We start from the raw sequence: 23742 nt of genomic DNA, 5'->3' as shown, positions 1-23742 counted from the left end.
AGGCTGCTGCTATTCCCTGAGGATCGTCCCACAAGCACTTGTACCCCCAGACACGTCCCGAGGAGTAAAGAACGCCCTGGCCCTGGCGGAGCAGCGGGGAGCTACGCGGCTGTTCTCAACAGCCTAAACTCAGCAGGGCCGGGAAACCCAGCCCACCAACAGGCCCTTCCCAGCCCAGCAGTCTGGGCTCGGGCGAGCTGCCTCTCACAGCGGGACGCGGCCTGTGACAGGCCCAAGCTCGGCCCCGCTCCCCTGCGGGCCCGCACCTGCACCGGGGCCGGCCCAGCCCAGCCCCGCCCAGCGGCCGGGCCGGGCAGGGCAGGGCCGGGCAGGGCAGGGCCGGGTAGGGGCGGCCCAGCGGAGCGCTGCCCACGGACCGGATCTGGCGGCGGGGCGGGGCCACGGAGCTCCACGGCGCGGCTTGCGCCGCACCGCCCCCGTCCGCCCCTTCCCGGTGGGAAGTGCCCGGCTCGCACAGGCCCGTTCGGCGCGGAGGGGGAGCAGCGGCGGCGCCGGGAGCGCCGCGGCCATGAACGCGGAGAACCAGGGCTGCAGCGAGCGGCTGGTGACGGCGGCCTATGTGCGCCAGGGGGCGCAGGGCCGCCGCGCGCACGAGCTGCGCCTGCGGGCGCTGCTGGAGCAGGTAATGGGGCCGCCGCCCCCCGCCCTGCGCGCCGGGGCCGAGCGGGCACCGAGCAGCCCCGTCTCTGCCACCACCGTCCGAAGTGGGGCAGAGCCGACCCCCCCGCCCTCCGCGCACCGGGGTTCGAGAGGGCAGAGCGGCCCTGAGCCGCCCGTTGGCCCTCCGAGCAACCGGGTCGGGCAGGGAAACCTCCCCCGAGCCGGGCTGGTCGCGGCGGCCCCGCGCAGCCCCGTGAGCGCGCAGGCCGGCCGGGGTCACGGACTCTGCCCTCGGGCTCGGCGGCACCGCCGTGTCCGGCCGGGGTCACGGACTCTGCCCTCGGGCTCGGCGGCACCGCCGTGTCCGGCCGGGAGAGCCGCTGCCGGCACGGCAGGGACCTGACTGAGCCCCAGAGTGAAAGGCCTTGTTTGGGAAGAAGAGAAAATCACTGCCCTGGGTTGTGCGCTTGCCGAGAAAGGCCCAGCGAACAGTTAAATAAATGTTTAAAAACAGTGAGATACTAGCACATTGTTGCACGAGGTAAAAAGCGATACTTGTAAGGTGCCAAAACAATGTATTTCATTGCCTTCAGCGTATAAAAATCATTGTCAATGAATTAGCAAACGTTTCAGTTTTTGAGCATCCTCAGTCATGCCATCTACTTTTTCCAACTGAACTTTGATACCGCACTTGATAAACTAATTAGACTTACTGAATTGGCTGTTTTGTTGCTGGGCCATGTGAAAAAGCCTCTGGACCTATAAAAAATCCTCATGGTTTTATGGGTCCCTGCTTTGAGAATCTTGTCTGCAATTTGCAAAGATGGATGCAGTTGTTAATTCAGTAAAGAGCACAAGAAAGAGCAGGTTTCTTCTTGCAGGTTTTGATATATTTTGAAATGGTTTCCTTCCCTATTAGATAATAACTGGAAAGTAATATGTGTAGATAGGAAGATGTATTACATTTAAACTATATTTCCCTTCTGCTCATGTTTTTGGTTCTCTAATATCTGAATATCTTCCCTTTTGTGCAGTTTTCGCTGTTGAGTTCTTGTACGTCATGTCTAGAGAATACATCAAAGAATCTGTAGTCTTTTAGGGAGTAATTAACATGTATGCCCTGCAGTGGTTTTGTGTGTACCATAGAGAACACTTGAAGGTACAAGATATCCTGATTGTTTTAATGTCGGGATGTGCTAATGTAGTTGTATTTAACACATGGAAAAATCATTATTTAACTTTTCTCTGGATACAGCTTCATAACATTAGATAGTATAAAAGAGAATAATGAAAATACAGACTGCTGCTTAGCATGAGAAAGAAGGGTAGCAATTATCAAACAAGTTGCATAAAGTTTTGTTAATTTTTCATTTCCAAATTTCATAATTTATTTTTATTATTATTGTTAAGGGGAAATGTCCTGAAGATGGATGGGATGAAAGCACCATTGAATTGTTTCTTCATGAACTTGCTATAATGGATAGCAATAACTTCCTGGGCAACTGTGGCGTTGGTGAGAGGGAAGGAAGAGTGGCATCAGGTCTTGTTGCCCGAAGGCATTACAGGTACAAAGTATTGACTGTTTTGAATTATTCAGGTTATTATTAATGCTTTCCAATGGCATACTTTATTGTGGTTGGTTTATCTATTGAATTGATACTGCTTTCTATATTAAATTTTCATTAGTAACTCTATAGAAAGTCTTGAATGAAGCAAAAATGCTTTGTCAGGATTATGTCCTGTACATTTAATTTGTAGAAGCTGAAGTTGTTGAGTCATCCTTTACAAGGGAAGCAGAAATAGGAAGAGATCTTACTGTTTTAAAATAATTATGCCTTTTATAAAAAGGTGCAGCTTTTCATCTGTATATTATTAAAAGCTACTGTACATTGTAGTTGCCCATTATTGAACGTTGACAGTGAACAGCTATTTGTATTTTTAAATATTTGTTAATAGCTTTATAATGGGATTAGTTGATAAGCACATGAAACCCCAGTCCATCTATAATAGATTTTATATGAAGTAAGGAGATCTCTAAAGACAAAAGGTGCCTTTATTAGCTTGTAGCCCTTCAGACTTACTTAATGGATATGTTGGATGCTATCATTTTAGAGGTTCTGCATTAATTTCCTTATGAATGTACTTTGTATGTGTGTGTACTTTGCTGTGCTGAGTATCTTGCTGTGATGTTTGATCCAGCAGGAGTGAATCAAAGTGAACATTCCAGGATGTTTCTTCTCCAAAGATAAACACAAAAGTATATTAGAGGCCAGAAGTTTAGTAAGCTTGGTAAGCACATGGAGGTTGAGTTACTTAGGCTTGATGGCTTTCATAAGCCCTACAATACCATGATAGATTCATGTTGAAATCCAGTGATACATCAGTTTGGCTTTTTTAGTTTTGTGTGCAGCTCTCTAGGCTAGGATATCCATGGTAGGGGAGGGGAGGATATCTGGGGAAGTTTTGCTTTTGGACAGTGCTGGGGAAATTGTGCCTGGCTCCTGGCCAGAGGAGCCTGAGCTGTGCTCACTACTGCTGTTCCAATGCAGCTCTGTCACCTGGCATCTCGCTTCTCCTGTGAGTGTCAGCAATAGCAAGGTGTCCTCCCCTCACTTATTTCTGCATTAAGTTTTACAGGTGACTTGGGGAGTGATGGAGGTAGAGGAAGATGATTTTCAAGCTGTCTCTTCTTTTAGCTTAATAAAGGGGCAGTATTAGGGAAGATTACTTCTCGGGAAGTAGTACATAAGTGCACAAAATAAAAAGTACTGATATGAGACAGTTATTAAGAACATAGCAGGAATGAGGGAAGAAAATATTTTGGGTGGAGTGAGTATTATATGTAAGTTTTAATTAATCATCAAGTGTTTGTTGATTTCAACTTAGCACTTGAAACAGGAAAATAAATTTAAGCTGTAAAATCATGCTCCAAGAAGTTCTGAATATCATATACTCATTGGACTGCATTTTATTCTGTTGCCAAGACAAAAAAAGGAATTAAAGCCATAAGTAGGTGTATACTGTTACTAGCTTACTTGAGCAGCTGCTGCATTTCCGCCATGGGTGAATTCATTCTGTAAGCTTGTATTCTATAAATGACTTCAGGATCCTCCACTCCTGAGCTAAATAATGTTCAGTATTTACAAACACAGTTTATAACCAAAATTTATAAACAGAATTCAGAGAAACATATTTTTCCAAGAGAGATAACATTGAACAGCAAAATGATAGATGAAGTGAAGATGTGTAAGATGGGCAGAGCGATACATATATCCATGTATATCACTTCGTATATATTATTTCCTTGCCTTATGGAGATGAAGCATTTGTCAAGGGAGTATCTGTAATACCACTATGCCTATGCTACCCTACACTATAGACAACTAATTTTTGTTTTCCTTGGTTGTGTGTCTGAACATGTCAGCATTTCTAATGCTATTTTGACATACATCAAGAAGTGCTGAGTTGTTAAAAGGAAACTTAAATGGAAAAGAAAAAAGGAGACTTAAAAGGAAACCTGCCAGAGGCTAGAGGTGTTGCTGCTGTGGGTCTTCTCAAAGTTTTTACTTGCATGCAGGAACATTGTTAATCTACTGTTAAAAAAAACCCCAAAATTTCATACAAAAAAAAGTGTACTTTGTTGAAATAGAATTGATTGTGGCAGGTACTGATGTTGCATTGTGTACAAAGTTTTCCACAATTATTTATCAAGTTAAATTTTCTTCACAATTATTTATCAAGTTAAATTTTCTTATGGCTTGCAGCGTGGAAATCTTGATGTGTGTTTTCAACTTGATGTGTGTTTTCAACTTCTTTTGTTTAGGTTGATTCATGGAATTGGAAGGTCAGGTGATATTTCTGCAGTACAGCCCAAAGCTGCAGGTTCAAGCCTTTTGAACAAGCTTACTAATTCAGTAGTTCTGGATGTTATAAAACTGGCTGGTAGGTGTAAATTTGAAAAATCTCTCTCATTTGTGAAGTTCCATCATGGATTCTTCATGTTAATTTCTGACTTGCTTTTTACATGCAGGTGTCCGGACAGTGGCCAGTTGCTTTGTGGTTCCTATGGCAACAGGCATGAGTCTGACTCTGTGTTTTTTAACATTGAGGCACAAGAGACCAAAGGCAAAGTACATTATCTGGCCACGTATAGACCAGAAATCTTGCTTTAAATCAATGATAACTGCAGGTAAGAAGGTAACTGATTGATGACACAGTGTGTGTTCTTCCAACAGATATGAAACTTCCCTCTATCAGAGTGACCAATTCATACCCTTGTAGTAAGATACAAAACAGGCTAATGCATGGTAGTTCTGCTTTATTTGTGCACTCCTGATTTCTAACATGTAATTAAAACGTGCATGCTGTCTTCCTCATGCCTTGCAAAATGCTGGTGTGTGCAGTGGTACTGTGGTGGATAAAGGAGTCAAGTGAGAACAATACTAAGGAAGTTACAGTTCACTCTCAGAGTAAGGTGCCTAATCTGCTGTCCTTAGAGTTATGTAAAATCAAAACTCATGGTTCAAATCTCTCTCTCAAATTTATGCAAAAACTTGTGTCCTAGGAATTGTGATCAGAAGGTGCCAATCTGTGTGATTTGCACAGTCTTTTTTGTTAGAATCTATTCAAACAATAGTAGCACGATGTGTTTTTCAAATGTATACTGGAACTAAACCTCCACAATTAGTCAGATTTGTTGAGTTATATTAAATTCTTGCTTTTTTTTGGTCAGGGTTTGAGCCTGTGGTGATAGAAAATGTATTAGAAGGTGATGAGCTACGGACAGACCTTGAGGCAGTGGAGGCCAAAATCAAGGCTCTTGGTGCTGAAAATATCCTTTGTGTGCATTCTACAACATCTTGCTTTGCTCCAAGGGTACCTGACAGGTAAGCAGTCTTTGTAAGAGGTGTGTTATTTGTTACTGTTAAAACAAATAAACATCCTCCCTACCCCCCAACAACAACAACAAAACCCAACCAACACCTCCATGTTTTGACCATCCATCTTCCTAAAATTGCTTCTGCCAACAATTAGTAAAGGTTCTTTAATCCCCTTCCAGAAAAGTATATTAAAAAAGTGAGAGTTACACAGAAGATTTTTCTTCTGTTATGTAAGTGAGGTTAATGTTGCTCTCTTGTGGTGAAATTCATGTCATTTTGCTTGTGGTTTTCATAAAATTTCATGGAAGTAGTAAAAGTAGTTTCTCGTGGAAGCATAATCCAGGAAATGTAGCTCCATAGCTAATACCATTTTTTGATGTTACTGTTGCCTTTTCTACTCTTCTCCACAAGCATAGGAAAGAAATGTTATTGACTCTAAAATGTGGCAAGTAAAAATATATTTCACTCTCCTCTCCTCCTCTCCTACCTTAAAAAATCCTCCAGTGTTTATCATAGGTTAACCTAGTTGCTAGAGGGAAAGATGGGAGTTAAAACCATATAATTCTGTCAGGATACTATGAACATTGCTTGAAGTCGACTTGCAGATTTATTGGCTAACTTAAATCACAGCTATCAAAACTGAATGGTTGTTTTATAGCTTGGGTAAATGAATCTTCTCCTTATCTGCTTCCTCTTTTTGACATGCTGCTATTGTTTTGTCCTCTACAACTAAGAGATTAATTATTAGGTAGTGGCACTATGTTATAATATACCACAGATATAGGAAGATTTGAATGTACTTTCTGTTTAAAAGAAACTGTCAACTATTGAAGGCCATAACCTTCATCTTCCTGTGGGAAGGAAAGCCCTGACAGCATTTCTGGAGGGTGCAATTTTAAATGTCTGTTTTGAAATATCTTCATTTGTAAGGCTTTATTTAGTTGTGGTGGCCGTGTTTTAAAAATTTTAGTAGCTTTATGGCTGCCACACCTATGGTTTTCCTTTGAAGTACCATTTATTTCTATGGGAGCAATTCTCTAGTGTATAAACCCTCTTTCTCAGTATTCTACCTACTGTTGTTGTAAGGTGTTTGTAAAACTACTGTATTTAAGAGGACCAAAGGGAAAGTGTCCTTTTCAGTTGGTCTATGTACTTAGCAGAATTCTGTATCTTTTTACTTTCAGTAGTAGAAAGCTTTCTTTTCATGAACTTTAACAAACAGGAGAGAAAGAAAGGAAGAATAAAGAGGGAGATACTTCTGTATTTGTGATTATTAAGAACTTCAGTAGCCAAGTTCTGTTAATGCTTTATTTTTCTGATATGATTAGTGGCATTTTCAATGCTGCATTCAAGGCCTTGGGAGCAGGTGCAGGTGCATACAGGTTCTGTGCATCATTTGCTTCCTTTGCACACTGACACATTCTCTTCAAACTGTGGCATTCTCATTCTGTATTGCACAATGAATCTAGTTGTTCAATTGAATATTTTTAGGGAAAAAAGACTTTTCTATTTGCAGTACTTGTAGAAGATAGGTTACTGCTCCTTTAATTTTCAGAAGGTGAGAAAGATGAATATAAATAGCTGTACACTCTCTATGTTTCTAGTTTGATCAAATTCTGTGCCTGCACTTGACAAGAAGCCTATAAGAGGAAAGCTATGTTCCATTGAGTCTCTCTAGAGGGTGAGAAATGTGTCTGATTAAGAACTGTCAGGTCAGAAGGCAAAAACTTTGCCCTGCATAATGTATTTCCTCAAGTATTCTATTAATGAGGGGAAGCCACATGAGGAGCGGCTGAGGTCCCTTGGTCTGTTCACTCTGGAGGAGACTGAGTGGAGTTCCCATTGCAGTTACAACTTCCTCATAAGGGGAGGAGGAGGGCAGGCACTGATCTCTGCTCTGTGGTGACAGTGACAGGACCCAAGGGAATGGGCAGAAGCTGAGCTGGAGGAGGTTTAGGTTGGATATCAGGAAAAGGTTCTTCCCCCAGAGGGTGGCTGGGCACTGGAACAGGCTCCCCATGGAAGTGGCCACAGCACCAGCCTGACAGAGTTCAAGAAGCATTTGGACAATGCTCTCAGGTGCGTGGTGTGACTCGGGGATTGGGCTGTGCAGGGCCAGGTGTTGGCCGCGATGATCCTTGTGGGTTCCTTCCATCTTGGAATATTTTGTAATTCTGTGTTGAAAAATGTGAAAAATTATTGGAAATGCAGCTCCTCACAATTATTTTGACTGTCGAAGATCAGTATGTACATTATATTGCTGGTGTTTCCTAATTATAAAGTCCTTTTGATTTTTTAAAGGATAATATGGTGATGATGATTTCCTAAGAATTTATGTTTGTAAAAATTAATTTGACACTTGCAGCAGAATTTTGCATTGCAGAACAACACTAGAAAATGTAATAGAAATAGAATGCAAAGGAATGTCACCTCTTGGAAAATGTTTTTATACTCTGTCACATTTTATATGTATGTCAGTAAATTACAGTGAGAGGCTGTACAGGAGGAGATAGAGTAAAAATGCATTGGAAGCAGAATTTCCTGATTTTTTTTTAAGGTAATATTACCTTTATCGTCAATTTAAATTATTTTATATTGCCTAATTTTTTCCAAATAGATTATATTTCTAAAATAGATTCAAAAGTTTGGGGAAAATCATGAGTAATTTTTTTAAAATATAGCATGATTGGAGTGCTTCAGAAAAGGGTACTGCATATAAGTATGTTTAAAATGCTGAAGGATCTTACTTAAAGTGATCAGTGTGCTCACATAAATCTTAATTTGGCTGATTAATCAATCCAGGCTGAGCTCACTGTGATTTCAGGGGGTTCTAAAGGCAAGTGAAGAGTAAACAGCTGAACAGATTTTCAATTTGTTGATGTCCATATTCAGACATTTTAGGGCTTTCCATTCCTTTAAAGAATTTATTTTTTCTTAATCAGTTTACCTGAAGCATGCAAGCATGCATGAGATTCCAGCCAAAGGATCAAATTAGTAGTTCTTTTGAGATAAACAGAAACATGTAAAAACTTTCTGTTACAGGATGCTTTTGATTCCCAAGACACTTTTGAAACTACTGTAGACTGTTTTCATGTTGAATAATAGAGAAAAGAAAAACTAATGACTAGCTAAAGCTATGTAGTTAATAGTAAAAGCAACAACAACAACAAAAAGCTTGTATCTAAAGCTTAATGGTTTGGGGTATATTAACTGGTGTCCAGATAAAAATTTGAGTGAAGCAAGAAAAGGTCAGACTAGATCAGCAATTTGCAGTATATGTAAAAGCCAATAGAATTTTCATCTTAACTTTTTAGCTTAAGGTGACAAATACTGCCTTGAGGTACTAATCAAAAGAGTTGCTTTTCTCATTCTGGCTTCCTTGTAGACCTTTCAGTCTTTTAATGGTCTGGCTTGTAAGTTGAGCTACAGTAATCAATGCTTCTCTTAATTATGATTTTATGCTCACAGGCTGGAGGAGCTGTCTGTAATTTGTGCTAATTATGACATTCCACATATTGTCAACAATGCATATGGAGTTCAGTCTTCAAAATGTATGCATCTCATCCAGCAGGTAGGAGCTGTGTATTTCCAATAACATTCTTTAGCAAGTATAAGTAAATTGGTGATTGTGGCAAATTTTATCAGATGTGACAAAGCTTTGAGAATAATCCCATGCACGTCTGATATGTGAACAATTTTCTGGGAATTGTTCAACAGCAGACAGAAATAGAATTTAAGCATAATAGTTATTTCTATTGTTCAACAACAGACAGAAATAGAATTTAAGCATAATAGTTATTTCTATTATGTGCTTTTTATGTAACCCAAAGTTTATTTAGTTTTTGGTATGTTCGTGTGTCTTTATAATGGAAAAATATTCTTAATAAGCTTTCTTAAAATATTTCCTGAAGTTGTTAACTAAAAGTAACATAATGGGCCATACTTGAATCAAAATTAAGCCTCCAACAGAATGGGTTACAAATTTTTAATTGAAGGTACAGAATTGTACACCAGCACTTGATAGATGTTGTCGCTGTTAAAATATTGTTGGCACAGAGAATGGCTGAGGAAACTCGTTTAAGTTCAATGTTATGCTCAAAAAAGTTTAATTTCTGTTGCTGTTTAGTTTGAAGAGGATGTTGGTTGGTATCTGAGATCAGTCATGAAACAGAATTCTTGCATTTTTCCTCATTGTGTTGTATGTGCATTGTTCTTTAATATTCTCTTTTCTGTTACCTATTCAAAAGAATAGGGGGTTATATTTTAATAGGATCCAGAGGATCCTGAACTATTGGTAATGTAAAATATGCTGGTTTTTTTTTTTCTGATTGCTAAGACATTATGAACAGGACGCAGACCAGCTTAATGTACAATTGTGAAAGAACATCATGTTGGCATTTCTAAATCTTGAAAGACTGAGGGAATTAATGAAATAGAAAATAGTATATGCTTTATTTGTAATGTACTTTGCATGTGTTTATTGTATTTAACTTGCTCAAATTTAGTGAGAAACTAACGTGAATGAGGCTGTGGAAGTGCTGGATTTTGCTGCATGAAATTTTCTAATGATAAACATTTCAGACTATAATGCTACAAATATAATTTTTACTGTGTTTGTTTTGATGTTTTTTCTAGACTCAATAGGTTGGTTGTTCCTTGTTTATGCAAATGTATATATTTGAGCTCTGATTTTTTTTTACATTTTCATACAAAATTTATTACTTGTGCTAGAAAATTTTTGTGTTTATGAGAAAGTAGTTATTAATGAATACTTAGATGTATGAATATGCTGAGCACAGTGTGAATACGACTTGCAAGAGTACCACAGGAAAAAGCTTTTGAGACCATTTCATGTTGTGCTTTTCCTCTGGTATTCTCCTGTCAATTAAATCTAATGGTAGCTGCTGGCATTCATGTTCCCAACAAAAAGCTGACAAACTTGGAGTGTTCTTCCTGTCTTCTGTGCATTAAGCTATCAAAATATAGAACTAATAAATGAGGTTTAGTTGGCTCTGCTTTTTTTCTGTTTGCCACAGGTATTAACTCTGTTTCTACTTCTTATGTATGTAGTTGTAAAAATATGTGTATTTGCATGTACTTTGATATGTATGGGGTTTAACCTACTTTTCAGGTTCTTATGCTTCATACTTTTTAATTGTACACTACACAGTTACATGCTACTCAAATTGAAGGTATACTGCAGAATCTACATTTTTTTCCTTTGAAAATTGGAGTGGTTTGGTATAAGGATGTGGGGAATACCTGCTATAAGAAGGTACTTGAATCTTGATTTTGAAAGCAGCCTTAGAAGAGGGAGTGCTGTAATAAGCCTGTTTGTTTAATGCAAATTTATATATGTATTGAAAAAAGTTTTGCTAATGAAGCATTAACTCATAGCCTTTTAGCATGAGAGTTGTAAAAAGTGTTCAGGATTGAACAATTTTAACTGTATAATTCCCATTAAATTTTGAGGGGTTTCTTTTTGATTGTTGCTGAAATGGAGCCACACTTAGACTTGCAGGAGCTAAAATTGATATTTTAAATCACAGCAAAATGGGAATTTGTAAGGTTCTATGTTAGGCAGACAATGGTACCAATAGTAAGCAGTGCTAAAAGATGTAATACTGTGATTTTTATGTTTTGATCACAAATGCAGTATCCAAGAGTTTCAGGAATTATATTTATTTTGGCTACACTTTTATATAATTATTATGCTATCACATTTCCCTTAGTTCTAATGTATGCTGTGGATTTTTTTTTGTCTTTTTTGGTAAAGGGTGCTCGAGTTGGCAGAATAGATGCTTTTGTTCAGAGCTTGGACAAAAATTTTATGGTTCCAGTAGGTGGTGCTATCATTGCTGGCTTCAACGAGTCCTTCATTCAGGAGATCAGCAAAATGTATCCAGGTAACTAGTTCATGGGCTGATTTCAGCATACAGAATTGCTGTAGAAAACTTGATTATCAGCTTTCTTTCACATAATTTTTTTTTTTTTTTTTTGCCACTTTAATGTATATATTGGGGTTTTTTTTCAGGAAGAGCATCTGCATCTCCTTCTTTAGATGTCCTCATTACACTTCTGTCTCTGGGAACCAGTGGCTACAAAAAGTTACTGAAAGAAAGAAAGGTAAGCTTTTTGGCAAGCATTATTTTCTTGAAGTCAGCTCTGTTGCAAAACTGCTTTGTGTGGTAAATCCAGTTTCTGTCTAGAAAGCCATTGAACTTATTCTGAGGCAGAGCTCTGAATCTGGAAAGTCAGTGTGATACAATTACTTCTTGTCTCAATGGTGCTTGTGAGTAAGCATGATTTCCATGTTGTTGTTTGTTCAATCCAGGAGGCTAAACAGAGGGCCTGTACTACCTTGTACAGTGTTCATGTTTGTTCTTCCTAAATGTGACTAAATAGTAGGATTTTGTCCACAAAAACTTAAATGGAGAAATACTGTACTGTTTTATCATGGTCACACTGCTTCCAGGACAGGAGATTGGACACCCAGAGTAACCCCAGGTCTGTGCTCTTCCTCTTTTGTCCCTATTGTGCCTTTGTGCTGTGATAGTGCTTAATTAAATGTTTGTGTGCCACATTCTGTGGAGAATCACAGCTTCTGGTTGGGTTATAAATACTGTGCATTGCCACAAAAAGAGAAGAGTATTGTTGTTTTAGTTATTCATCTAAACACACAACTTAGTTTCTTCTTTGCTTTTCACAGACTATAGGTTTTAAGTTGGGTATAATTGCACTGCAGAAAAATCCAGTGCATGTCAGGTTGGAAATTGTATATCTTGAGTTATCCTTAATTCTGGAATTAATAAGTTTGATTTTTCTCTCTTTATATAGTAATGCAGAAGATTCTTTTTATAGAGTCCTCATATAAGAAATGCTGTGAATTAAGTACTATTAAAATAATAATTTTAAGCTATGCGTTATCTGTTTCATTATTTTGTTTGAAAACTATGTTCCAGTTGTTTTCTGCTGACAGGTTGCTGCTATCTCTGATTATGTGGCAGAGCAATAGTTTTAGGTGCTGTGACTTATTTCTAGCTGCTTATAGGGCATCCATAAACTCTGTACTGGAACTGAGGTCCCATAGGAATAGCTAGGCTATAGAAAATCAAACCAACTTAGCAGCCTTACAGTGACTAAGAAGTCATCTGTGCAACTAAAGTGAAACCAGCTTGTGAAACACTGAAAGCAGTTACTTTTGCCTCTACTGCAACATTTTATTCTGGACTGTTGTATGTATTGTGATTTATGTTTTGTGTCTTCATTAAAAGCAAATTGTATTTTTTCCCTTTTACTCTTATGTCCAGAAGAATCTCAAGTGAATTTATTGTTTTCTATGAAGCTGATTTAGTTGTTAGATTTCTACCAGTAGCTGATGTATAAAGGGCATGAGAAATATTGTCCGAGTCATAAATAATAATTCTTTCATAAATGTCTTAATGAATAGCTGTACACTTTGAGTCACCTAATTTTCTTGGAAGTAGAATTCTAAAGTGAACACAGTATTATATTTTTACAACTTCAGGCCTTTTTATTTCAAATGTGAATATTCTCTATAAACAGAGCCTTATATATGTCATAAATATGTTTCTTTTATTGGATTTGCTGTAGAAAGAGAAACATTTTTGCTTAAATCTGTTTGTTCCTGAATTGTAAAAGTGCAATAGTGGTAGTTTATTGCCTGTGCTCTGAGGAAGCAGAGGCAGAGCTATTAAGCTTCCAGCAGGAGCTATTTATAGCTTGACATTGAGTACTCCTTTCTATATTGGTGCAGCTGCACCTACTCACACAAAAAAAATCAGCTATAAAAAACTTCAGGTATCTTTTTTTCCTTTCTCTTTTTACCTGATCTTGATTTGTATGGGTGTTACTTCAGGTTATTTGAGCTTAGGCCAGAAAGCCCAGAATATTACTGAGAAGAGATTAGTCTCACACAAACAAGAAAATAATGCCCAGTTTTTATTCTACACAGATTAGCTATTTAATACAGGAAAGGATGTACATGGAGTGAGAATTTTTTTGACAGGCTGGGAGTTGTGGAGTGTGCAATTGTCCAAGAGTATGAGATTATATGTAGTGATACGAAGAAGTACTGACTTTTCAGAATTCCTTTTTATATGTTTATTTGATGGTTAAAACAGTGGTTTCCTGATCTCAGTAGGCCATTCTAGGTCCTTTTGCAGTGCAGAAAACAGCTGGTACATAGTCAAATTTGTTAATATCTTTGCTCTTAAAGAACTTTATGTAAAAGTTGTATTTTTATAGCAACTTTTGATGCCTCAGTACAGGTTATGTTAAGTCCTGTATTTTACATTTCTAGGTCATAAAAGTTGCTATTTTCATATACGTGTGTATGTGTCTAAACCATATGAAGTAACTATAGTTGTTGAACTGTGTAATGGCATAAGCAGGCTTAGTTATCATCTCAAATTTCGTGGAGAGCAAGAGCCCTGCGTTCAGGGTTTGCATTCAGAACCCTACAGACCAGGTTTAATACCTGCTATTATCCAATATGGTCCTTCTAATCCACTTAACTAATTACTATACCAGTATTATTGAAGAGGTGATGGTTTTGTTTACAGCAGTTATGGATTTCCTCATTAGACTTAACAATCAAGATAACTCTCATTTTCTTAAATGCATTTCTGTGTTACTGTGGGATGTCATAGAGCTTTTTATATTGGTATCCATCTGTCTGCATACTTTGAGAGTAAAACTGGAGTTATTTTTATGTCCTTATGGAGTATGTATCTAAAATATTTAAAATCATACCGAGTGGGAGGAAGTTGTTTGGGTTTTACAATTCAGTATAATACTGGGTTTATGTTTCATGAGTTATCATTGATGTAGTAGTTCTGATTGGAATAAATTATTTGCATAGTTCAGTGTGAGTTTGTATTGCTGCTCTACTTACGATGGAAGAAGAGGAAAGACATTTAATGAGGAATATTAAAAATGTAAAAAATCAGCTATTCTCAAAGCAAGATAGACATTTGTTACTCCTTTTTTTTTCTAGTCAACTTGTTATACTGTAGCATGTCAAATATGAGAATACTGGAGGATTTTCCTCATGTGAGGTGTATGTAACCATATTCAAGCTTTAGAGTAGCTGGAGGCAAATTAGTTTAAATGAATTGTTTTAAATTGTGTGTAATTAAACAAGTGCCAAGCATGAATGGAAATTTCAGAAGCCTCCATACTTAGAGCCTGTGTTGAAGTGTGGGTCACAGAGTCTGAACTCAAGGTCTCACAAGTGCTGAAGAGAGAATGTGTTGATTGCTGTTGTTAAGAGAGACCTTTAAAAAAATGTGAACGTTAGTGTTACCAAATCAGATTGGCAAGGCTTATTGGGCACTTTGTTAGATACTGATGATATAAAGATTTCAAGGTTCTGTAATTAATTACGTGTTTTTAAAACTTTCTAGTGTAAATCCATAACAAAAATTCCAGCAGTACAGGAGAATCTGCCTAGGAGGTTGTGTAGTATATGCAGGTGTCACACACATACACATACATTTTGTCATGTGTTTGGCTGCATTTCAAGAAGCTGAGCCTCATCTGGGTTCTCATCTGCTGGCAGGTGTCCATGCTCAGCCCTGCAGCTCCTCTGCTGGGTGGGGCCCAGGGGCTCTGGTCAGATCACAGCAAAGGAGCAGGAGGTGTGATGGCTGCATTATAAAACAGCTGCTGCTGCAGAGTAAGGTGGGACCAGATCAGTCCCAGGCAAGTGTAGGAGAGCTGGCAGCCTGTGTGGAGGGTGAAGAGGCTGTAAAATGACTCCTGTGCAGTGTCCTCTTCTGCACCATCCCCAGCTCTGTGACCGTTCCCTGAGGACAGCTCGTCTTTTCAGGTGACAGTGACACAGGGAGAAAGGCAGAGTGTTACAGACTCAGTATGTAAGCAAGCTGGGTGCTTAGAGCCAGCTAGGATAGTTTCAGCTCTGCACAAAAACTTTCCTGGCCTTCATCAGTTGCCTCTTTGTCAGCTGGTATGGGACTGATGGCTTATTCAGTACCTCCATCTTCTTTTTCTCTGGAGTCACTGGCTTTTTCCTTACTTGTTTCCCTCCTGTTGTTTTTGTTTGCAAGAACAGTGCCTATCCCAGTGGAGCAAATGAAGAGTCACCTATGCTAGTGTAGGTTCTATTACAAATAGTTTTATAGTGTAAATATAGTATGATCCAAATATTTTTGTTACATGATTGTTACAATACTTCTTGAAAATATTTTGTATATGTATGTGAAAGTAGACTGTTTCATCCAAACAGTTGAGTTATTTGGCCTGTTTGATGCAGACAGTATCGTTGACTTGTTCTTTGTTTTTTAAGGTGTTTTGTTGGCTTAGGTGCTTAAAGAACCAGAAGTGAAAGACACTTCCACATAGTTTTGTGTTCATTTGCCTAGCCTAATGAGGTTTTGTGATAAGTTTCTAAGGTAAAGGAGTGAATTAATAATGAAACTTAACTGACATTTAGTGCTTGAGTTGTTCAGTATAACTTCAGCATTATATTTGGCTTCTTTGGAGAAAACTTGAGTGCCTGCTACAGAAAATCTATTATGTAGGAGCTCAATTATATATAATTGCTCAGGGTGCTTATAAATTTTCCATATATGAGAAATATTTTATAATGGAGGTTGGTTATAGATTTGACCTCACAAAAATATTGCTTTAATCCTTTTTTTTTGGAAAGGCAGTTAATCTATTTTGCAACAGACTTCTGAAACTATAAAATGTCTAGAGGGCTTCCAATGGAAAGATGCAAAATAGTGTTCATAAAAACACTATTTGAATTTGTGTTCATGTAGCTTTAGTCCAACTGATGAAAATACATGCTTGGGGTTTTTTGCCATCTTTCCATTATCCTTTGTTTTAACTATTTCCTATGTATGTAAGGGCTCATCTAGTAACCTAATTTCATTGAGTAGATTTAATTAAATTTAACACATTTATGCAGTCGGTAACTTTTTATACCAACTTTCAGTAATACTTCCAGTATTCCTTTCAGCAATCCTTTCAGTTATAGTATAAGAGATGTATCAGAGAATTTTCTAGATAGAACACACAAAAATTATTTGGAAATTGGTCTTGTTCCAGTATATTTTTCTCAGTACTAATTTCAGCAATAATATCTCCAGAGAATTTATATATGAATTTGTCTCACAATTTGTGTATTTCCACAATATTTTGCTTCAGTTTTAGAAGTAAATAGCCAGCAGAGGGAGCACAAATTAATTTATGATTTGTATTCCAGAATAAATACTAATAAAAGGCTAGTATATTAGTGATGCTTATTATGGAAAGTAACAAATTAATAATGTGCTTCTAATAATGTGAGGGACCAGACGAAAGGCAGAACATTTGAAACATTAATATTTTTCAGCATCTGTGAGTGAACCGTAAATAGACTCTGAACTAAAACCATAAAATCACTTGATTTATGAGAAATAAGAATGATTTTCACAGATTTCAAGTTCTGATAATTAGACACAGATACCTCCCAATTTTGGGGGTTTTTTTTCAAGTATTACAGAAGCTTGATGTTTTTGTGGATAGTTGTATCAATAGCCTAATTCATTTAGACAGTAAGAGGGTACTCTTTTCTCTCCATCTGTATTTGTTCTGTGATATTAGGAAGTACAGGTGGGGAGCTGTGTTCATTTAGTTGCTCATGAAGGGAGGCAAGGTTTCCTGCAGTGGTTCAAGAAGAGCCGCTGTAACATTCTTCTAACTTAGGCACCACAAACCTCATTTGGTTTCATAAGACCTTGGGGAGGGTCTGTTCAAAAGCATAATTTTGATCACAAGCTGTAATTTATATCTGTCAGAGTCCATAGGTCAAAGCAGGATACTGCTCTACAAACAGAAGAGGTAATTCTATTTAAAGAATGAAAAATCACTTGTCAGGTCCAGAAATTGGTGAGGATGCTTAAACAGGCAGTCACACTGAAGCAGATAAACAGGACAATTTTTATGGCCTCAAAGAGGAGAAGCCTGGTGTTTAATATCTTTTAAAAAGGCTACCCAGTGTCTGTATGGTTTTGCTAGTTTTTATGAGAGACTAGGCATTAAAAAGGATGGAAAAAATGCTAAAGCTTACAATAAGAATGGTGTTTATTCTCACTCTGCCCATAAGTGTTTTGAGCTGATATCTGAAAAGGAATGTATTAAACTGAGGAAGAGCATGAGCAATTATCATAGCTTATTACAGGGGAAGAGGGAGGATATAAAATACAGATGAAATAAGAGAAACGGCCTTTTATGTGCAGTGTGGCTTGTATTTGTGCCAAAGTATTTATGAATCTCAGTCTTATGACACTTTCACAGTAAAGGTGCAATCCAATTAAGTGATAGCAGAAATTCAGATATTTCCATTCTTATAGTCAGCTTGAACAGCAGTGGGGTCCTAGGGAAAGGACAGACTGCTCAACAGAGCTGAGTATTCAGGAGAGTGTATATTGTGTGAAACAAAATACAGTCAAATGTGTACTTATAGCCTCTTTAAGAGACTGGATTTTTATTCTCATACAGAAAAAGAAATCTCTGCACTAGGGGGAAATGTGATTGTGTGATACATGGTAGCAAGATATACTGCTTTTAATCTGGAATGTATTGAAGAGAGAAGACAAAGTAAGGAGCAATTTGCCAAAACGTGGCCATTCATTCCCAGTGGTTTAGGGGACTAGGGCACAGGGAGGCTCTTGAAAAGTGGTGTGGGGTAAGACTTGCTGTGCAATGGGAATCTCTTCAAGATTTTCTACCTCCCTAGGTTTCAGGGCCACAGAGAGAATGAGTGACATCCCAAGCACATATATTAGACCAGATAGAGACTTCTCTATCAGCTTGGGAGATAAGAACAGTGCTCAGGAAATGGAGCTGTTCCTTTATAGAATTATTTCAGAGAATTGTCTGATCCCCTTACTTGGTACACATGAAAAGAGAATCAACTGAGCACCTGTAGGATATAAAGGAGACATAACAGTTTTGTGAAATAGGTGCTATTTTCTCTGTTTGATAGTTAATAACAAGAATATTGCATCTTTTTTTCAGGAGATGTTTTCGTATCTTTCAAGTGAGCTGAAGAAGCTGGCAGATAACCACAATGAGAGACTGTTAGACACACCACATAATCCCATTTCCTTAGGTAATTGTTGGAGTTTTAACTTTAAAAAAAATCTAATATACTGTGGATTCATAATGCATTTCCACATACCATTCCTATATATTAAACAGCACTACACTCTACTCAATTGAATAATAATTCAGTAAGGTTACTAAAAAAGTTATCTAATATAAAAGTAGTGTGGCAACTTGGACCCATTATTTTGCTCCTGTCCAACATACTCATTTGACAGAAATTAATTCAAGACAGGCTAAAGATGTTAGCATGTAGTAATACTTCATAAAAAATAGATTTAAAAATAAATTAGGGTATAATTACTCATCATCTTAGTTGTAAAAGAAATTATGGAATTCCTACTCAGGGTATTTGTTTTAACCAAAACTTCTGCTGAACACCAAAATAATACTGCCCACCTGTGCAGAATCTGCACAGAGTCTAACCAAGAGGTAATCTATGACAGCTTGTGGAAAAATAAAAAATTATATGTAATGTTTCTTTTTTTTTCTTTGTATGCAAACACAAATATGTGAATAGATTCTTGCTGTTGGAAAGCAACTTGTCATTTGTGGTAGTTCTTTGGAGAAAAAGTAGCTTTGTAGCAGTTTTAACCTGACCTTGTGTTACTTTAGCCATGTCACTGAAGACTCTAGATGAAACTAATGATGCTGCTGTTACCCAGCTTGGATCTATGCTTTTCACAAGACAAGTTTCTGGAGCAAGGTAAGGATATTATGATTTTAAAAGACTGGGGAAGTAGGGAGGTGTATTAGCATATATTGTAGGAAATCCTTTGAAGTGTTTTATACCAATTGTGTCATGATTACAGAAGGCAGCCTAACGAGTTAGAGAGTAATCACCCTTTGTCATCACTGTTATCGAGCAGTAATGTCTCCCTGCCTGAGTTGGCAGTGAGGCTTTCAATGTCTGCTTTGGTATCCTAAATAGATAATCTATGCCTATTTAATTTAGTGTCACTATTCCCTAGTATCCCTTGATTTCATTTAGTTTCCAGATGTTGTCTGATCTTACAGTATAGGTGTAAGCTACAATGGAGGATCTTTGTTTTGTTTATTGCAGCACAAATTGGTTGTGCTGGATGTCAAGGGAATAAGCTTTTAATATCCTACACAGCTTTTTGTCAAATGGAAAAAAATTCTGCTTTCTGGAACTAATTGTGTTTAAAAAAAATTAAAATTAAAAATCTATAACCTGAGCCAGTCTGAGCTGAATTTATTCTTAGAGACACTCTTAAAATGAAATGCAAGCCAAACAGTCTTTAATGATTTTGGTTTAAACCTTTTAGAGGAAGAGAATGATTTAAAATTTGTTTTGGCAGCATTCCTTAATCTGAATATTACTGCTGCCATGCTAACTTCTGCCATAGACTTAATGTTATTTTTTTGTAGCAGAGCTGAATATTTCCACATCAGAAGGTATGCTTCATTAGCTTGGATTATTCCACTTCCTGCACAGATGAATGACAGTAAATCTATATGTACTGTGGTTAGATGCTCTTTTTAATTTGTCTGTCCTAACCTTGGCTGGTTCTGTAATTTTAACCATCTTAGGCTGAAATTTTTTGAGTTTACGTTTTTGAAGTTAAAACTTTAGAATTCTTTCCCTGATGTGAAGGTTTCAGGTTTTCCCTTTTGTTACATAAGTAATTATTTTGTAAAATATGCTTTGACCTGGCATTTCAACAGATTTGAAGTTATGCTGGTATTGAGCATCAGTGGTAGGAATAGCAACTCCCTACTTCAATAGGAACTTGTGTAATTGTGTTCAACCTAAGTACCACATAAAATGTCAAGGCATCTTTAACTGAATTGTGATTTTGTTTGTTTGTTTCAGGGTTGTTCCCTGTGGGTCTGTACAAACTGTGAATAACTACACTTTTAAAGGCTTTATGTCACATACAAATGACTATCCTTGTGCTTACCTCAATGCTGCCTCAGCAATTGGAATTAAAAAGCAAGATGTAGATGTATTCTTGAAAAGACTTGACAAGTGTTTGAAGACTTTTAGAAAAGAAGCAAAGCAAGAAAACTGTAAAAATGAAATTAGTGATGCTAATGCAGCCACAGACCAACTTGAAGACTAGAAGATACAGATTTAGTAGCACAGGAAAATAAGGTTTTGTCTGAAGTATGTCAGGTTTGTATTGGGTTAGGACTATGCATCTGCACTGCAGAAATTTATTCTTGATCTTATGTTCTTTTTATTGAAAACAGTAATAAAAATTTGGATGGAATTCAGCTTTAAGAAAGTAGTTGATACTCTCTCCAAGAACAAGGGACCAGACACGAGTTTTTTGCAGTGTATGAAAAATGCACTTGGTATCTGCCTAAGTAAAGCTTTATGTTCAAAGATTTACAGTTTGCCTTTCAGTCTGTGTGTGGCTGTTTGGACAGTGTTTACCAAATCACAGTATGTTTATTCACATGCTTTTGTTTTACAGTATTGTCTGTGGCAGTGACTGAATTCCCTGCTAGATATAGACCACCCAAGCAACATTTCTCTGCTCTCAAAATACTTTGTTTTTCATTAATGAATGTGTCACTTTTAATATCTTTTCAATGATTTATGCAAATGTTGGCATAGCACTTACTAAATACAGTGTTCAGACTGTGTGGGTAAATGACAGAGTTGGAATAGTAATGTTTTTCAGGTGTTCTCACCTGTCATGAACTACCTAGAACTAGTCAGCCTCCAGTGGCAAAGAGGAACCAGGAGTACCTCATATCCTGTCAGTACTCAGCTCTTGAAAACATTTGCAGCGTAGTTCAGCAGCCTAAAGGAGCCTTAATACTGAATGTCAGGGGTTGTGAAGAGGTACAGTCACTGGGGGAGGTTTGGCTTTGGGTGTTTTGTTTTTGTTCTTCTGATTTGATAGGGTGATCAGATCAAAAACTCACTGGAAAGGAGGAATACCATGAGGAGTAATGCAGTTTTAAGAACCAATGAGACCTGAGAGTATTTTGGCATTTTTAGTCCACTGTTGTTGCAATAGATATACTTCCATTTTTGTAGTGTCTCTTGCCATTGGCACTGTTGCTTCTGTGGATCTGTGCAGTTGCTGATTTGAATTCATTAAGCAAACAATAGATTCAGAGTCTGTTCCTCAGACAAAGGTTCCATATCACTGGAGTGACAGTGCTGCAGGCTGCAAAATGTGTAGTTATTCTTAAGTAATGTGGTTACTACATTGTACATAGCTTCTATGTCATTTACTGTTCAAAGTAAGCATAATGTTCAAAGACATTTTCTTTGTTTGTCTGTAATGTAGTGTTGTTCAGGATACCACCATTAATGAGTTCTAAGTGTCAGGAAATGTTTTAGTTACTTTGTTGAGTGGGATCTGAGACATGTATCCTTCAGAGCCCTCTGTAAATCACTTCATCAAAACAGTGATGCTTTTGAGAGATTGTCTGTCCAGCACATTCAAATGAATTCATGCAAGAGGTGATGCTAGTATGTGGGAGTTAATAATGTACTGATCATCATGAAGGTGCTCTCACTTAATGAGGTCCCTTGTATCTTCAGCTTAAGTTGAACTGCACTTCCACATTGTTATTGCTGGAGTTACACGTGAGATTGATTAAAGCTTGTGCAGGTACAGCTCCCCTGACTGCAGTCACCATTGTTGTTTGCTGTACAAACACATCCTTGGAGACATGTCAGGTAACTTGGCCTCTGAGCCCTTGTGGCTATAAGGAGATGTAAATAGCTTGTCTTTTCTTTCCCTTCCCCCTCCCCCTCTCCCTTCCCCCTCCCCCCCTCCCTTCCCCCTCCCCTTTTTTTTTTATTATTTTATGAGAACATGCTGTACCTCAGTTTTTCCAGTCAGTAACACTTCCACACACTTTGGAGCCACATCTCTGCAGCTTACTGCCTCAATATTCTGTATATTGGAGCAGCCAGTGAAAACCACCAGGCCTTAGTGATACCTTTCTTCCTGGTTTTTGATATTGCCTGAATGAGTATAAGTTATTGATTTAGATGATCAGTGAATGTTAGCACTATTAATACAAGAGTTTAGGGAGATGTGTGATAGCAGCTAAAATAAGCATTTTGATGACTAGTATTCTGATTCTGAGTTAAGAAAATAACATTTGCCTTCTCTGAGAGGAAGATATTTCTGCCTTCTTTGGTCTCATAATTTATTGTCTGCTGAAAGTAATTCAATCACTTCTAACACAGATCAAATTGCTTTCTCGATTAATGTTTTTTTCTGTCTTTGAAATGTTTCCCATTTGCAATCAAAGCTGAAAATTTCAACAATGCTCTGAACAAGAGTTCATAGACCTAAGTATATTTTGGATTTTACTTCCTAAACCTTTTTTATTAAAAAAAATAAGGCAATGGCTTCAATTGAAAACAAATACAAAATTTAATTTGTGTCATTCAAGTTCTTCCTAGACCTTAGGGAAGCCACCTGAAGTAAGAAAATCTAAAATATTTTGAGAAATGTGTCCCACCACAATGTAAGAACTCTTGAACTAAGTATTCATGTTATATTGCTTTGGTAAGCTTTTGTACCAGTTTTCAGTTTTGTTTGCTTGCTTTATCCCCATAAATGTCTTCAGTTTTAGTTAATATTAATTTTTTAGAGACAGAACCATTCTATAATGTTGCATAAATGTAAGGAAATTTTAAGTAATTCAAATGGCGATATCCTTCCAAGTAAGTGGAGAAGGCATGGTTCTTTACAGTGTATCTGAAACAGGAAATTCAGTAGAGGATAAAAAGTATGTTTCAAGTAAGGGTATAAATTTCTTAGTCTCTGTTCAGTAATGTCTATAATAAAGTAGTGAAATAACACTGGAGCATGTACCCATGAGCAGAGGTTTCATTTCCTTTGTGTAACAGTTACAGGGAGATTTCATGGCTGTAGCTCTTGCCCACTAAAAGCAGTCCTGTGAAAGATGGCAGTGGCCAAACTGCAGTGTAAAACAAATAACAAATACATTAGCAGTATTTGCCTTCTCTGAAGATCTCTCCAAGATTGTACAGTGAAGTAGAAAAGCTTCTTAATTAAGTTGCAGCCCTTTTTTTAATCTCTACATACACACATCACTAAAGGCTTTCACATGGCTCAAAAATCTGTAAGAGCCAACT

The 23742-nt window shown here is 37.7% G+C and overlaps 1 protein-coding gene across 1 annotated transcript; it reads left to right on the top strand.

The window, feature by feature from the left end:
* Window positions 1-529: 529 nt before the first annotated feature.
* SEPSECS (Sep (O-phosphoserine) tRNA:Sec (selenocysteine) tRNA synthase) lies at window positions 530-22372 on the top strand. Its single transcript, XM_058024508.1, has 11 exons — window positions 530-643; window positions 2032-2186; window positions 4445-4563; window positions 4652-4810; window positions 5354-5507; window positions 8970-9072; window positions 11278-11407; window positions 11536-11627; window positions 18552-18645; window positions 19254-19344; window positions 20476-22372. The coding sequence occupies exons 1-11, from the start codon at window positions 530-532 to the stop codon at window positions 20723-20725; spliced, it is 1461 nt and encodes a 486-aa protein (XP_057880491.1). The 3' UTR covers window positions 20726-22372.
* The last annotated feature ends 1370 nt before the right edge of the window (window positions 22373-23742 follow it).

This window comes from Melospiza georgiana, chromosome 5 (genome assembly GCF_028018845.1).
Source record: "Melospiza georgiana isolate bMelGeo1 chromosome 5, bMelGeo1.pri, whole genome shotgun sequence".
NCBI classification, from domain to species: Eukaryota; Metazoa; Chordata; class Aves; order Passeriformes; family Passerellidae; genus Melospiza; species Melospiza georgiana.
The sequence above is the reverse complement of the archived record's forward strand: the minus strand, read 5'-3'. Positions and strand labels throughout refer to the sequence as shown.

Bases quoted from the DNA above. Each gene is read 5' to 3' on its own strand.
- SEPSECS (XM_058024508.1), top strand. From the start codon at position 530: ATGAACGCGGAGAACCAGGGCTGCAGCGAGCGGCTGGTGACGGCGGCC. The intron at 18,646-19,253 runs GTAATTGTTGGA...GTGTTACTTTAG, and splicing joins ACATAATCCCATTTCCTTAG to CCATGTCACTGAAGACTCTA. The intron at 19,345-20,475 runs GTAAGGATATTA...TGTTTGTTTCAG, and splicing joins AGACAAGTTTCTGGAGCAAG to GGTTGTTCCCTGTGGGTCTG.